Genomic DNA, 15337 nt, shown 5'->3' on the forward strand with positions numbered 1-15337 from the left:
TTAGCTAACAGTTTCTGAATAACACGTTTGTTTTTTCTATTCTTGTTACCACAGAAATAAAATTTCATGCATATGTTCACCCATATGCTTGAAAGAGCTGAAAATTTTAAACATCAGTAAGAACTGTATTTCCTCCCTTGCTGAGAACATCTTCATGGGCTGTACAAAACTGGAACTGTTCAATGCCAGGATGAATGCTCTTGGTAAGTATCTATGAAAGTAAGACCCACCTTCTAGAAACCACTCCAAGTCACAAAATGCCTCAGCCACCAGCATTTGGAGTCTTGGGAGAAGAGTCAAGGAGAACACCTTACATGCTTGTCCTTATTTATATTGTCCCTAAGCAGCTTTTGGTCACTGTTGGAAGCACTATACTTCCAGTAGAGTTTCATGGACATTTGATCTGACTTTGTAACTGATACTACTCTTATATTTGTAATGGAAGCTATGAAAATGGTTGAATGGAGCTGGGATGTTATATCCTGTTGGGGAAGGCTCAGGGCAAAGGAAGTTCTTCAAAATTAACTTGAAAATCTGTTAACTAATACAGGTCTGACTATGTACAGAGAGGCATGTCAAGTATTACCACATTATATCCAGCATAGTGTTCTGAATAAAACAGGATATTTGATTCACTTGCCTAAACACAGGTGACATTTCAGTTGCCCTGAAATATTCCACTTAGCCTACAGCTTCAGATCCAGGACAAGCAGGTCTTCCATAGCTCCAGTGTGCATCTCCAAGTTGTGCAGATAGCTAAGGTACCACAGAGAAGCTCACCTTCTCTAGACCTGTGTCTGAGGAATTTAATTCAATCCAGAATGTGTTTCTGTGGCTAAGTATATTTTATGCAAAGGTTCCAAAGTTATTTTATGAAAAAAAAACAAATGACATAAGTGCACTTTTAGTGATATTGCAGGATTTCATAAATTACTGTTAGCATTTATTTCCATCTTCAAAAACAAAATTTCCATTTTGAAATAATTGACACAGTACTTCAGGAAGTAGCTCTTATACTTGCATTAAGTACAGCTGCAACATTAGAGTCATTTTTGAATGTGTAAGACCTACCACTCATGGTGAGTGATGTGAACGTCATGTGTACTGGCAATACAGTTAAGTGTAAGTAAGATTATTTCAATGTTTAATGCCAATATGAAATAAAGTTTAATAGGATGCAATGTGATAGAAGCAAATACATTAACTATTGTTCTACACTTCTTTTTTTTGGGAAGTTAGTTTTAAATAAGCCTTAAAAAAAAGGATACAGTTTCTGTCCTGAGCAGTTTATTTAAGTATGTGTGTATAGATGATAGACTGACATTTTAGTCTCTGTCTGATTTTAGAAAATTCCAATATTAAAAATAATGTCAATAGTTCTGAAAAATAATGGTATCAACCTCTTTTTCTGTTCCAGAGATAATGCCTGACTTGTCATCCAGCATAACAACCTTAAAATTATCCCAAAATAATTTTATTAATGTTCCAGAAACAATTCTTCTTTTACCACAGTAAGTTAATGTTTTTCTTATTAAAGTTAGTGACTAGTTTTTGATGAAGAAAATCTTGTGTCAAGACCTTTGTTAAGCAGAACATTCAGCATGGTTTTAACGATTTTCAGGAAATCCTTTCTCAAAGGTTAAATGTTTAGTAGTATCTTTCAACAGAAGACAAATCAGTAACATTTCCTTCATTATCTTGAGAAGCATTATTCCTCAGATTCAAATCATTATTATTAAAAAAGTGTTGCTTGACTGCTGAAGCTGACAGTTCTGAGAAGACTAGAATTAATTTATTACTTCCTTGAAACCAACACAGTAAAAAGATACTGGCAATTTCCTTCCTTTTCAAGAAGTTCTGCAGCTTCTTCAGCACAAGGCTACTGAAATGAGTTTTTCACTTCCCAAATATCACAAGATGTTTATTCTCAAAGAGTGATACTTCCGCTGTATGGAACTGTGATGAAGATGCATGTGACATTTCTTTTGCTGTACCTTCAAAGCATTACTCACGTGAAAATCAGGACTCCCCCTTTTTCTATAGAAGTTATTGACCTTCACAGGTCAGCAGAATCAGATGGTGGAAGGAGCACTGGGAGGGGTGATAGATCAGGTGTCTGATAGATGTGGGTAGGTGTGAGTGCTGAAGGCACCGTGGCAAGGGAGTAAATCATTAAAGAGCACTGATGCCTACAAGGTAATGAAAGGTGAGATGGAGGGGTAGGAGGAAAGAATAAACAAACTCTTGTGCTCATAGGAACAATCAGATCTAAAAAATGTTGCTAGGCTACGTATGTAGCAACTCTAGTACTTAAGGAAAACACTTTTGGACTTGCATTAATCAAATTTACATACAGCATGTCATTATTAATATGGTGTTACACTGTGTCAGCATGCTGATGTTTGAATTCACAACAGCAGATTTAATGGATGGAGTGAAAAAGATGCATCCTTCAGGTTCCACATCTCCCAGTCCTAATGAGTCAATAAGGAGTTTCATGGATTTCTTGCATGGTTCATGCTTCACAATGACATAAACAGCATGTTTGTCCAACAGATGACTTAGAGAAATTCAATGTTCTTTATTATCTGGTTCTTAAATACACACACAGTTGAACTACATAATTTATGCATGTACTTTTATATACAAGCATATATTCATAGAAACATTCTGATAAAAGGGTGAAGTATCAGAATCATCAATGTTAGTCTCCTAAATTAGGAGCAAGAAAGAAAGCAGTTCAGATTACTTGTGTTAACTAATCTCCATAGTTTGTAAATGGAATTGTGGTTTCTAGAATGTTAATAATACCAGAAGCTCCCCATTACACTTTTTTAATTAATATTTTGAAAATTATAAAGCACATGAATATGTATATTACTGGTATGTTAGACTGCACTTAACTTTTAAAATACATTTATTCTAGTAAGTTCAATGTTATACTCTGTAGTCCCGCACTCAGCTGTTACTGGCACCCTGAGCCTAATCCTATTCTCTGTTGCCTGGGTATAAATCATAGTATCACAGAATCATTTAGGTTGGAAAAGACCTCTGAGATCATCTAGTCCAACCTTTAACCTAGCAATGCAAAATCTACCACCAAACTAGATCCCTATGCTCTACATCTACACATTTTTTGAAGCCCTCCAGGGATGGTGACTCAACCACTTCCCCGGGCAGCCTTTGCCAACGACACACAACCCTCTAAGTGAAGAAATTTTCCTAATATCTAACCGAAACCTCCCCTGGCGCAACTTAAGCCCATTTCTTCTCATCTTATCACCTGGTGATCACTTGGAGCCTGGGAGAAGAGACCAATCCCTACCTTGCTATAGCCTTCTTTAAGGTAAATGTAGAGCATGAAAAGGTCTCCCAAGCCTTCTTTTCTGCAGGCTAAATGAACATTGACTGCACTGTTTACAAGTGAATTACAGAATACATGCACTACAGGAGTGTGAACCATATTTATCTGTCTCCTACTAATCTGAATAGAGCCATGCACATCTGCACATCACAGAAAAAGGAAATAGTGTAATGTTATCCCAATATACATGCTTATTTAAGTTGACTAAATTAAACTCTTTAATTAGAATAGGTCCAGAGGTGGGCCATGAAGATAATCAGAGGACTGGAGAACCTGTCTGATGAAGACAGACTGAGAGAGCTGGGGGTGTTCAGCCTGGAGAAAGCTCCAGAGAGACTTCATTATGGCATTTTACTACTTGAAGACGACGTATAAAAAAGATGGAGAGCAACTTTTCACATGGACAGATATTGATAGCACTAGGCGGAATAGTTTTAAATTAAAAGAGGGGAGATTTAGTTTACATGTTAGGAGGAAATTCTTTACTCAGAGGTGGTGAGGCCCTTGCACAGGCTGCCCAGAGAAGCTGTGGATGTCCCATCCCTGGGGGTGTTCAAGGCCAGGCTGGATGGGGCTTTGGGCAACCTGGTCTAATAGAAAGTCTCCATTCCCATGGCAGGAGGGTTCAAACTAGGTGATCTTTAAGGTCCCTTCCGACCTAAACCATTCTATGGTTCTCTCTTTTACTATCTGAAACATATGTGCACAGTATAATGTGAATGTTTATTTTCATGACCAGGAAAATTCATTCACTGGCAATTACATTGAAAACATATGATACTGTATTAATCATATGTATTTTTGTATTATTATTTTCTGATATTAATTACTTTTGATCATGGTAGTAATTCTCTATCTTCCCATCTAGATTCCAGACCACAGAAACAGTCCATTCTGATATCTAATCTGTTTGTTCATTGAAAATTCATACTGTTCTAGTTAATCTCAGTTTTATTTATTGCATTTTCTAACTTTTCTCTTTTGTTTATTCATGTCTTTAGTTTGCGATCAGTAGATTTAAGCCAAAACAAGATCATAAGCCTGCCGGGGCCAGTGCACTGGAAATCATTAAACTTAAGGGAGCTGTTATTTAATCATAATCAAATTGGCATCTTGGACTTGAGTGAAAAGGCATGTGCGTGGTCTAGGCTAGAAAAGCTACACCTGTCCCACAACAAGTTAAAGGAGGTAAAGTACAAGACTCTGCCTAAAGAAAAGGAACTCGCTTTTTAACTGAATACAGTTTTTCAATGTTCAATTGATTTTCATGTCACTGCCTCATATCACTGAAAATTCTATTAGTGAAATGGTATATAACTAGAAATAGTATTTCCTGTGAAGGAGAATCCCCATATGCCATTAAGCTTTTCTGTCTGGAATGTGACATATAATCAATTTTTATAATTAATTCATTATGAGGTTCTTTGTCTATTAGTGAAGGATATTAGATCTGTTTATTTAAAAAAAAAAAAACCTACAGCTGTAAAAATTACACCTACTTTTGTCTTTTGTTAAATACTTATGGTATTCTTGTTCATACAACATTATGTTTTTATGTTCAGTCATCCATTGATATTTTATTTTTTTTTTAGATTCCACCTCAGATTGGCTTCCTAGAAAATTTGACTTCTCTGGATGTAAGTTATAATCCCGATTTGAGATTCTTTCCAGATGAAATGGGAAGGCTATCCAAAATCTGGGATCTTCCTTTGGAAGGACTCCATCTTAATTTTGACTTCAAACATGTGGGATGCAAAGCCAGAGACATTATCAGGTTTGTTGCCCTTTAATATTCTTGGTTTGTTTTCTTGGGATATGTGGTGAGCAGTAAGAAAACAACATATCCTTTTGAAAAGAAGTGCTGGTTTGTCATATGACATCCATATGATATGCTTCTCTATTGGAGGTAGGCTTTATCTCATACACATAAAACAGATTATAGTCATAAAAATATTATTTGAATGCTTCTTGAATTTGACATTTCTATAAACAATGCAATAAATTCTATGGTTTTAGATTTCTGCTTGGTCTTGAGTTCTGGTGGTGTTTTAATTTATTACACATTTCTGTGAGTTCTGCAAATTTATTTCATGCCAGATTTCTTCAGCAACGACTGAAGAAGGCGGTTCCTTATAACAGAATGAAGCTAATGATTGTTGGAAACACAGGTAGTGGGAAAACTACACTATTACAACAGCTAATGAAATGCAAACGATCAGAATTTTGTTGCCCAAAAGCTACAGTAGGCATTGATGTGAAAGACTGGATCATTCAAGGGAAAGGCAAAATGAAGAAAGAGCTTATATTAAATGTCTGGGATTTCGGAGGTATGTTTAGAGCTTATTGTCCTTTATTGTTGTCTTCTCTAACAAATGAATGCATTGCTTATTCTTAAAGTCAGCCTGTGAAATTTCAAGCTGTAGACAGTAAAATCATACAAACTTACTCCAAGAGTCAGGTGGCCACCAAAGTGGCAGTGAATTCTGCAAATTGGCAGTAAATGCTTCAAATTTAATGTAAAGCTTCAGGAATTTTTCATCACCAAATGCAGCCTAATCATTCATTTCAGCCATTGCACTCTAGAACTGTAATTTCAGAATAATAAGAAATTGCTTTTAATCACCAGAAAAATCATCTTCCACTTAACTCTGTTTTTCCCTTTTGCAGTCTGGGTCTCTCTATGCTGCACAGTATCACGATTTTGTAAGATCACAAAACAAAGCACTTAGGGAGAGGCTTGGGACTTTAGAAGGTAAAATTTTCTAAGTCTGGGGATTCCAGAAGCACTTCTAAAACTTAGGTGTGTTTTAGACTATAGAAAAGTTATTTTTAAGCATTGGTCTGTGATCAGCTTAATAGAATCTATATCACGATGTATATGCACAGAACAGTATTCACATTCAATGTCCAGCTTTAGCTGAGACACCTTGAGGTTTTAGGTGCTTAAGTGTGTGAACGTGACTATTCTGAATTTGCTGAAACGATGGGAGAAAGGGAAGGAAGAAGGACAGAAAGGAAAAAAGAAGGGAAGGAGCATGGAAGAAAGGAGTTAAAATTTTGGTGATTAGGAATTCAGTATTGGATTTTTAAGAGAATTATGACCTTTCAAGTTCTGTTTGCAGCAACTCCTTACACTTCTTGATTTAAAACTACCGTACATGTTTCAGCACTACACTTCAGTCAATGAGATACCACAGAATACCTACTTAAAATTCATAGTTTTTACAGGTTTGCTGTCAATATAATTTTATGCGAGTGTTAATTTCATTTGTGGATTAGTGATGTGAGAATAAGTGTTATGCTGCCTTTTTGTGATCTGAGTTGCTCAATGAAGGAAGTACTAAACAGTGGGATTTTTTTATCATTAGGACAAGAAGAGTTCTACAGTACCCATCCTCACTTTATGACCCAAAGAGCTTTATATCTGGCTGTTTATGATCTCAGCAAAGGACAAGCAGAGGTGGATGCTATGAAGCCGTGGCTTTTTAACATCAAGGTATTAAGCCATAGATATGTACAGAATGGATTGCCACTCTCAGGGGTCTGTTGTTGAACACAAATTAACCACAAGTGTTTTTTAGAGAGGGGAATAAAAAAGAAGCTCTTCAGCAAATAAAACGATACATAAGATGAGATGAGCTGAAATACATAATACATCGGATATGAAAGATTAGCACCATTATGCACTTGAAATGGTTCACTGACATGCAGAACAGTTTGCATGTTCTATTAATATTTTGTATTGACTGATAAAAATAAGAAAGGGGTGGTATTAAAGGATAACAAGAGTTAAGCACGCTTTTTCATCCACACCATTGTAAATTCTGGGCAGATCAGAATTTCACTAATTTAAAACTGACTAGATGTTGGTTTGAAATCATGCTTATAAGTTAATGTTTATCATCCTGTTGTTAATAGGAATGATCCCAGGACTGTATTGGGAAATTGGTCTCAGAATCTGCCTGTGGATTTTTCTTTTGCTGAAAGTGTTTTGTTTGCCCTGGGTGGAATCACCCCATGTTGAACATTGCTTGTCTTTCAGCTTTCAGTCTGATAGTTAGCCATATCTGGGCTTACATCAAGATTTTACATGCTGTTTGTTATTATTTATTTTTTTTTACTCCTTTTACCTTGAGCAGTGGTGCAGGACAGAGAGTTATGGTCAGTTAAGTGTTGATGAAGCTGATTTCTGATGTAATCTCTTCTGCTATGCAGTGCTTGCTGGTGTTCCACTGATGCACTGTTCCTATGACAATTGACATACCCTTTGCTTTTCCTCTTTGTTGGGCTCTGTTACTGCTGATAATATTAATCTACAAAGAATGAAATCCAGATCTAAACTACTTCCTTGAAAAAGCGTAATGTTTAGATTTCTGTTTTGATTTATACTTCTCTCTTTATGTTAAAAAATATGTTTTGTGTTTGTAGGCTGATGCATTTTTATTGCCTTGTCCAGTCAAGACTATTGGATGGGTTTGCAGCTTAAACTTACTCTGAATATCAAAGGCTTGAAGTAGTATTTCAGATTTAGATCTATCCACTGCTCAAACTTACTTAGAATAAGTATATTTAAGAAGAAAGAGGAAGAAACAGTTGCTCTTTTCATTGTATTGGTTGTTTTAACTAAATTGTTCACATTTTATGCACATTAAAATAAAATCAACATTCACTGTTGAATTAATGGGTTATATGGATCTTGCTGACAGGCTCGAGCTTCAACATCCCCCGTCATTCTTGTTGGCACTCATTTAGATGTTTCTGATGAAAAGCAACATAAGGCCTGCATGAGTAAAATTACTAGAGAGCTGTTAAATAAGCGAGGCTTCCCAGCTATCCAAAATTACCACTTTGTGAATGCTACAGAAGAATCGGATTCCATTATCAGACTTCGGAAAATCATAATAAAGGAGAGTCTTCACTTCAAAGTAAGCTACATACAGTTTGTAACATTGAAAACATCCTAATTTTAGTGAAGTAAATATATTTTGAAATGTTTTTAAACACATAATTACATTTTTAGTTTGATAGTATACTCATTGTGACTTCTCTAAAGCATTAGACAGAACGAGTCACCAGTTTTGTTTTCGTTTCTTTTTCTATCAAAAAATCAACTTAGTAAAAAGCTCAGCTAAGTTTAATTTTCAAACACTAATATCATACATAGAATATTTAATTTAAAATAGGCTGTTATTTTTTGTATGAAGAAATCTGGTCAAAAACCGCCCATTTTTGTTGGTTTGAGATCAAGAAATGAGATTTTGTCATTTCTGAAAGCCCACTAATTCTCCGTTTACCGATTTCATTTTACATTGTGTGATACTAATCTTAGAAAGAGGAAAGTGAGTGAAAGCAGGAAAAGAAGACACCCTGGTCTGAATGATCTTCCTAAACCGGATAGTCTCACAGTCGTAAGACTTTCTGAACTGGAGTACTGATAGTTCTGTTGTCTCCAAAGTCATCACTACCACTCATCACCTGCTGTCTACTTGGCCACAGCATCCAAGTGTGAGCAACTGCAAAGAGACTAGCCCAAACATGGAGCTTGTCCAGTCAAGACAGGATCCAATGTATAGGAGAAAGAATATATTTGCTTTTATTTTTCTATTTATGCAATATTGATCATGTATTCAGTGTCATAAGATGTTGAAGCGAAAAGGTGATGTTTTATGCTACTAAAGTCAATGTCACAACTCCGTAAGTCACAGCATAGTCGAAATTTCTTCTGAATTACTGCTCTGATGACCTTAAAAAGCAAATGCTGTGTTTACAACTCGCCTCACACTGTTGTGCTACAAAGGAAGGGAAGAGTGCACACTTCTCTTTTTTCTCTCTGAGAAACCACCAGCTCAGCCATATCCATGGTCTGCCTAACTTCATTCCACAGCTCAAGGGATAGTTAACCGGTGCTAAGTGGCAGTGAGGTGGCCTATTTGGATTAATTTTGTTTATAATACATCCAGTAGGCATGAACAGAGCTGGCATTGTAAAGGTATATGTACTCTTGTACTCGCCATATGTGTTCAGCACTCAGGAGAAGTGCTGCTTTTTCAGAACATTTTGCTCTTAGATAACTAAAAATTGTTCCTGAAACACCCGCATCTCTTTCGACTATGATTTAAACCGGTATTTGAACTTACACACAAAAGTAAGGTAGCCTGAAGGAATGGAGATAGTTTCCGTAAATAATGCAGACACTTTGTGAAAGGAGAGTTACAAGGGACCTGCTTAGAAGTTAGTCATAGTGAATTAAGTATTGAACATGGTCATCAAATGCTCTGAGTCTTTGAACTTAAACAAGGTAGCGATTACATTTTTGACAAATAAAAATCCCACAGTGCATTGGTATTTATCTTCTTGGAGAAACTTGAGAAGCCAATTTAGAAATGTTGGGAAAATCATTTCCCATTTCCTCCACAAAACGGCTAGCTCAGCCTCCTCAGTGGAGAACGACAAATCTGACTGGTTGCTAGCTAATACCCAAGGTCAAAACATGTCTCCAGGAAGAAACTCAGGCTACAGGAAGCAGGGACAAAGCACCTGGCTGTGTCTCCATTAAGTCTCTCTAGCCCTGCTAGAATTATTCCTTCCCCACCTCTCGTCCAATGACTAGGACTACCAGTCGACTGTGGAGACTTGCTTGAGCTACCACCCTTTTCTCCCTAGCTTGTCTAAAGATATCTGGAGACATTACAGATTACAAGGAGCATATTTTGTTTTGTTTTGTTTTGTTTTAATTTATTCTTTTATTTACCTATTGTCCTCTGTTAACCTGAGGAGTATGGCATCATCTGCTCATACAGTGAACATTTTCCTTTTACTTCAAATCAAAGTTTCTCTTTGTACTTCCCAGATGTCATTTTGGATTTTCCTGTAGATGTACACACATGTAATATGCAAATATTCTTTCCTATGAGTATTAATTTATAGAAAAACATGCAAACTTTAATTCTGAAAGAATTAGTCCCATTGACATTTCAAAAGCCGTGTTATACAATAAATGAGTGTTCTTGTTCCTTATTGCCATTACTATTGAGTGGTTATACCCATCTTACATCCTAGTTGCACTATTGTTTGCACTTCACATGAATAAATGAATACATTTAATATTATCATTCCTAATTATACAGATCCGAGATCAGCCTGTGGTGGGTCAGCTAATTCCTGACAGCTATCTGGAGCTAGAGAAGAGAATTTTGCTGGAACGTAAAAACGTCCCCGTTGAATTTCCTGTGATTGACCAGAAACGATTACTAGAACTGGTACAAGAAAGCCAGTTGCAATTGGATGAAAATGAGCTCCCTCATGCGATTCACTTTCTGAATGAATCAGGTAAAATATCTTGGATGTATGTTGTTAGCATTTTGTTGCACATCTGCAGCAAACAGGACTTGTATGGATTTTTAAATTTCAGGCAAAGTTGACCCATTTTGTGGAGCTGAAATGCTAAGCTTGGGCAATATTACAGTTTGATAGTCCAGATATGTATTTCATAAAGGAATTTCATGATTCAAAGGATCACTGCTAAAACAGTTTACATATCTTATCCCTCCGTGGAAATCACACCTGCTGGTTAGACAGCATGGTTTCTGAAGAAAGGTAGAATTGCTACAGTAGCCTGAACAGAATGGCAGTTAGGTGAATATATGTAACAACTTATATCACTGCTGTACAGAATTCATAAGATTAATTAACAGCACAGAGCTTAGCTGCTTGACCAAAAAAAAAAAGAAATTACAAACCTAACAAAATATCTGAAAATAAATGGAAGCTGAAAAAAAAGATTGCATTCTACTGTCCTGTCATACTGACATAAAATTGATGACTGTAGTTATTAATCGAATTGTTTATATCAACTCACATAAGGAATGCAGAGGAATTGAGGAATGCATTGCTAATTAGTGTTCTTTGTGCAGGTGTACTGCTTCATTTTCAAGACCCAGCACTACAGCTCAGAGATCTCTATTTTGTAGATCCTAAGTGGCTGTGTAAAATCATGGCACAGGTTAGTCTCTGATTACTTCATCTACATTCATGAAACTTTTTCCCTTGTTCCAAACAACTGTAACCTATCACAGAATCACAGAATCACAGAATTTCTAGGTTGGAAGAGACCTCAAGATCATCGAGTCCAACCTCTAACCTAACACTAACAGTCCCCACTAAACCATATCCCTAAGCTCTACATCTAAACGTCTTTTGAAGACTTCCAGGGATGGTGACTCCACCACCTCCCTGGGCAGCCTGTTCCAATGCCTCACAACCCTTTCAGTAAAGAAGCTCTTCCTAACATCTAACCTAAAACTCCCCTGGCGCAACTTTAGCCCGTTCCCCCTCGTCCTGTCACCAGGCACGTGGGAGAACAGGCCAACCCCCACCTCTCTACAGCCTCCTTTAAGGTATCTGTAGAGAGCAATAAGGTCGCCCCTGAGCCTCCTCTTCTCCAGGCTGAACAAGCCCAGCTCCTTCAGCCGCTCCTCGTAGGACTTGTTCTCCAGGCCCCTCACCAGCTTCGTTGTCCTTCTTTGGACCCGCTCAAGCACCTCGATGTCCTTCTTGTAGCGAGGGGCCCAACACTGAACACAGTACTCGAGGTGCGGCCTCACCAGAGCCGAGTACAGGGGAACGATCACCTCCCTAGCCCTGCTGGTCACACTGTTTCTGATACAAGCCAGGATGCTGTTGGCCTTCTTGGCCACCTGAGCACACTGCTGGCTCATATTCAGCCGACTGTCCAGCATCACTCCCAGGTTCTTCTCTGCCTGGCAGCTCTCCAACCACTCATCTCCCAGCCTGTAGCTCTGCTTGGGGTTATTGCGCCCCAGGTGCAGGACCCGGCACTTGGCCTTGTTAAACTTCATGCAGTTGACCTCAGCCCATCGGTCAGCCTATCCAGATCCTCCTGCAGAGCCTTCCTACCCTCGAGCAGATCGACACACGCACCTAACTTGGTGTCATCTGCAAACTTACTGAGGGTGCACTCAATCATCTCTGATTCTTTTTCACAATTTATTTAGAGTTTCATGATCTAGTATTTTCTCAGGGCCCAGGTTGGTTGACCTGGCTCCTTCTGTTTTTAGACAAATGTCTGTTTCAGTTGTTCCATAATTGAGAAACATTTTCAGACTTTTTGATACGTATTCATATAACCTAATCTCTGAAACTTTACCTTTCATTCAGTAGAAGAAATGGGATGGCAAAACAAGTTTGAGCATACAAACCTGATGGGAGTAAGAGTGAGAAAAGACCTGGAAAGGTCTTACTTCTGTGCCAGTCTGCATATGTCAAGTGCTGATCTGAAAAATCACTGTGCTCATAGGTTCTTTTCAGACAACATTTTCACAAATTAACTTACAGAATAATTTTCCATAGAAGATGAAACAATAGAAGCTACTGAAGAATGTGTGGCAAACTAATGTCTTGGACAGGTTACATGCTTTCACTGCTCTCTTCTTGCTAGCTAGCACTATGGAAGTGTTTGGTTTCACTGTGATATGGAGTCCTTTTTTCCCCCTAAACAACAGGCTACCAAATATTTCAGGGAACAAAGTTTGTCAGGAAAATGCAGTCTATTGGTGACTCTACACCTCAGGTTGTTTTTCTTTTTTTTGGAAAGATTCTGACGGTGAAAATGGAAGGCTTTTCTAAGTATCCTAAGGGGATTGTAAAGCGCTCAGATGTGGAAAAATTCCTTTTAAAGAAGAGCAAGTTTCCCAAGATCTACATGTCACAGTACTTCAGGCTTCTGGAAAAGTTTCAGATTGCTTTGCCATTAGGAGAGGATCAGCTCCTAATCCCAAGCAGGTAAGCAGAGCCCACAAATATGCCACAGAGATCAATCAAAATAAAAACCTCCCATCAGGCTACCTAGCTTAACTGATCACCAGAGCAATTTGGGATATGAAAGCATGATACAGACTTAGTACAGTACATTTTAGTAATTGCTTTTGGAGACATGTTAAACTGATCCTATAGCAGATAAAGCTTACCATTATAAATAATGAAAGGCTTTATGGGAAAAATACTTCTTTTACAGTTATCATGCCCTCCAGCAGAAGATTATAACATAGCCTTACATTGTGGGCCAACATTACAGATATTTACTGCAAATTGTAACCATGAATTCTTACAGCCTATTTGCTTGGAGTCAGAACAGCTGTCACATTACTTGGAGGTAGAATCTCCTCCAAACAGTCCAATGATTAAATGTGTAAAAAAAAAAGTGTTCTGAATGTGAATGTGGTCTTTTTGGTTTATATGAAGCCAGTAACAGTTTCTCTGCTTCAGTTACAAATTTCCCAAACGTGTTTAATAATACTTATTTTTGTAATGAATGAGAGTATTACATGGTTGAATTGATAAGAGTTTCTACATTCTTCTAAGTGCTGAATAAGTAGATATTTTCTGAATGCCTCTTGGTTGCCTCATATATATTTCTTTTTTTTTTGCAAATTATCTAATGAATGTTAGTGAGGTTGTGATGGGTTTAAACTACAGCAGAACTTTACTTTAGCACAAGCACACAGAATAAAAATATACTGTCTGTTCCTTGACTGTTTGAATTGTTCATTAATAAATAATACATTTTATATCATAAATCATGTATGCCATCAGTGAGTTTGAATAAAGTAAATCATTAAATGCTGTCTAATGTTTTTATTCTTTCAGTTTGTCTGATCACAGACCGGTTATAGAGCTTCCTCACTGTGAAAATTCAGAAATTATCATCAGGCTCTATGAGATGCCATACTTTCCTATGGGATTTTGGTCCAGGCTGATCAACAGGTTGCTTGAAATATCACCTTACATGCTGTCAGGAAGAGGTACAAATCTTTGACTTCAAAAGCAATAATGAGCATGTTTGCTGTGAACACAAACACCTGTGTGTTAAAGCTCTTATCCATGATATTGTTTTGCTTTAGCTATTTTCTGGCCACTTCATAAATGTGAGAAAAAGAACAGTAGTCATTTTTGTAATTTAGAAATATCCTGGAGCAATTGGTGCCAGGTCTTCACAGTGATGTGCAAAAGAAAGTGAAGGTGTAAGCAGCCTATTCACATGCCAGAGAGGTAGAGGAACTCCTTGTACTTATGCAATATTGCTGTTTGGTCCTGTATTCTGCAGGGAATACAGGAAAGGATAAGTCTTAAAGACAGGTTTGTCTGTTCTCCCTTTATGAAAATCCGAAAGCTGTGCTTTGGTCAGAAGTGGAGATTTTTCTCTTACTTTTTTTCTACCATTTACATGTTTTGACATGAGATCTATCTCCTGAACCTTGCAGTTTCATTCATCTTTGTTTTTTTAATATGTGATTTATGAATACTGGTGACAAGTGAAGTATGCAAAATATGCATTGCCAATGTACAAATGTGACTTATAACTAATCTCCTTGGTATAGAATTCCAGTCGCATTCTATATCATGATTGTGTGATAGAGGGAAAATATAAATCACTGAGTTTTTTTTCACACAGGCCTTATGTAATCTATATTTGAAGCCAAGTGTACTTAAGCACTTGGGTAATCCCTACATGCATCACCTGCTGCATTACTTAGCATCTCATGAAATACTTAGTTTATGGATTTGCCTTGTAGAACTGATGACCAGTTGACACGTTTTCAGGTTTTGTGGGGCTGTTCCGACTGCAGAGTTGTAGCACTCAATTTGTTTGTTGTTTGGGTAGGCATAAATGTACAATAATAATTAAATATTTTAATACTACTAATTATCCCAAATTTTTAAAAAATAATACATTCATATTTGAGATCAGATTTTTAATCAAATGTTTTATTTTCTAGCACGAGCTCTTCGTCCTAACAGAATGTATTGGAGACAAGGCATCTACTTGAACTGGTCTCCTGAAGCTTATTGTCTAGTGGAATCAGCAGTATTTGACAACAACCCAGACAGTTTTTTGAAAATTACGGCACCTTCTTGCAGAAAAGGTTAATTATTCCTGAACCTGATTTGTGCTCC

At 37.2% G+C, this 15337-nt stretch overlaps 1 protein-coding gene across 2 annotated transcripts in view; it reads left to right on the forward strand.

Moving 5' to 3' along the window:
• The window catches only part of LRRK2 (leucine rich repeat kinase 2), a 69660-nt gene that overhangs the window by 37252 nt on the left and 17071 nt on the right, over nt 1-15337 (forward strand). For both annotated transcript variants that reach the window (XR_011092074.1, XM_068669743.1), the window contains exons 25-36: nt 55-203; nt 1418-1511; nt 4366-4552; nt 4957-5138; nt 5462-5691; nt 6733-6860; nt 8071-8289; nt 10492-10693; nt 11278-11366; nt 12978-13165; nt 14030-14184; nt 15160-15306. Coding sequence is in view for 1 of the 2 variants with exons in the window: in XM_068669743.1 (XP_068525844.1) it covers nt 55-203; nt 1418-1511; nt 4366-4552; nt 4957-5138; nt 5462-5691; nt 6733-6860; nt 8071-8289; nt 10492-10693; nt 11278-11366; nt 12978-13165; nt 14030-14184; nt 15160-15306 (1970 nt within the window). In the remaining variant the exon portion in view is untranslated. The remainder of the gene's footprint in view (nt 1-54; nt 204-1417; nt 1512-4365; nt 4553-4956; nt 5139-5461; nt 5692-6732; nt 6861-8070; nt 8290-10491; nt 10694-11277; nt 11367-12977; nt 13166-14029; nt 14185-15159; nt 15307-15337) is intronic.

Source organism: Anas acuta, chromosome 1 (assembly GCF_963932015.1).
Source record: "Anas acuta chromosome 1, bAnaAcu1.1, whole genome shotgun sequence".
NCBI classification, from domain to species: domain Eukaryota; kingdom Metazoa; phylum Chordata; class Aves; order Anseriformes; family Anatidae; genus Anas; species Anas acuta.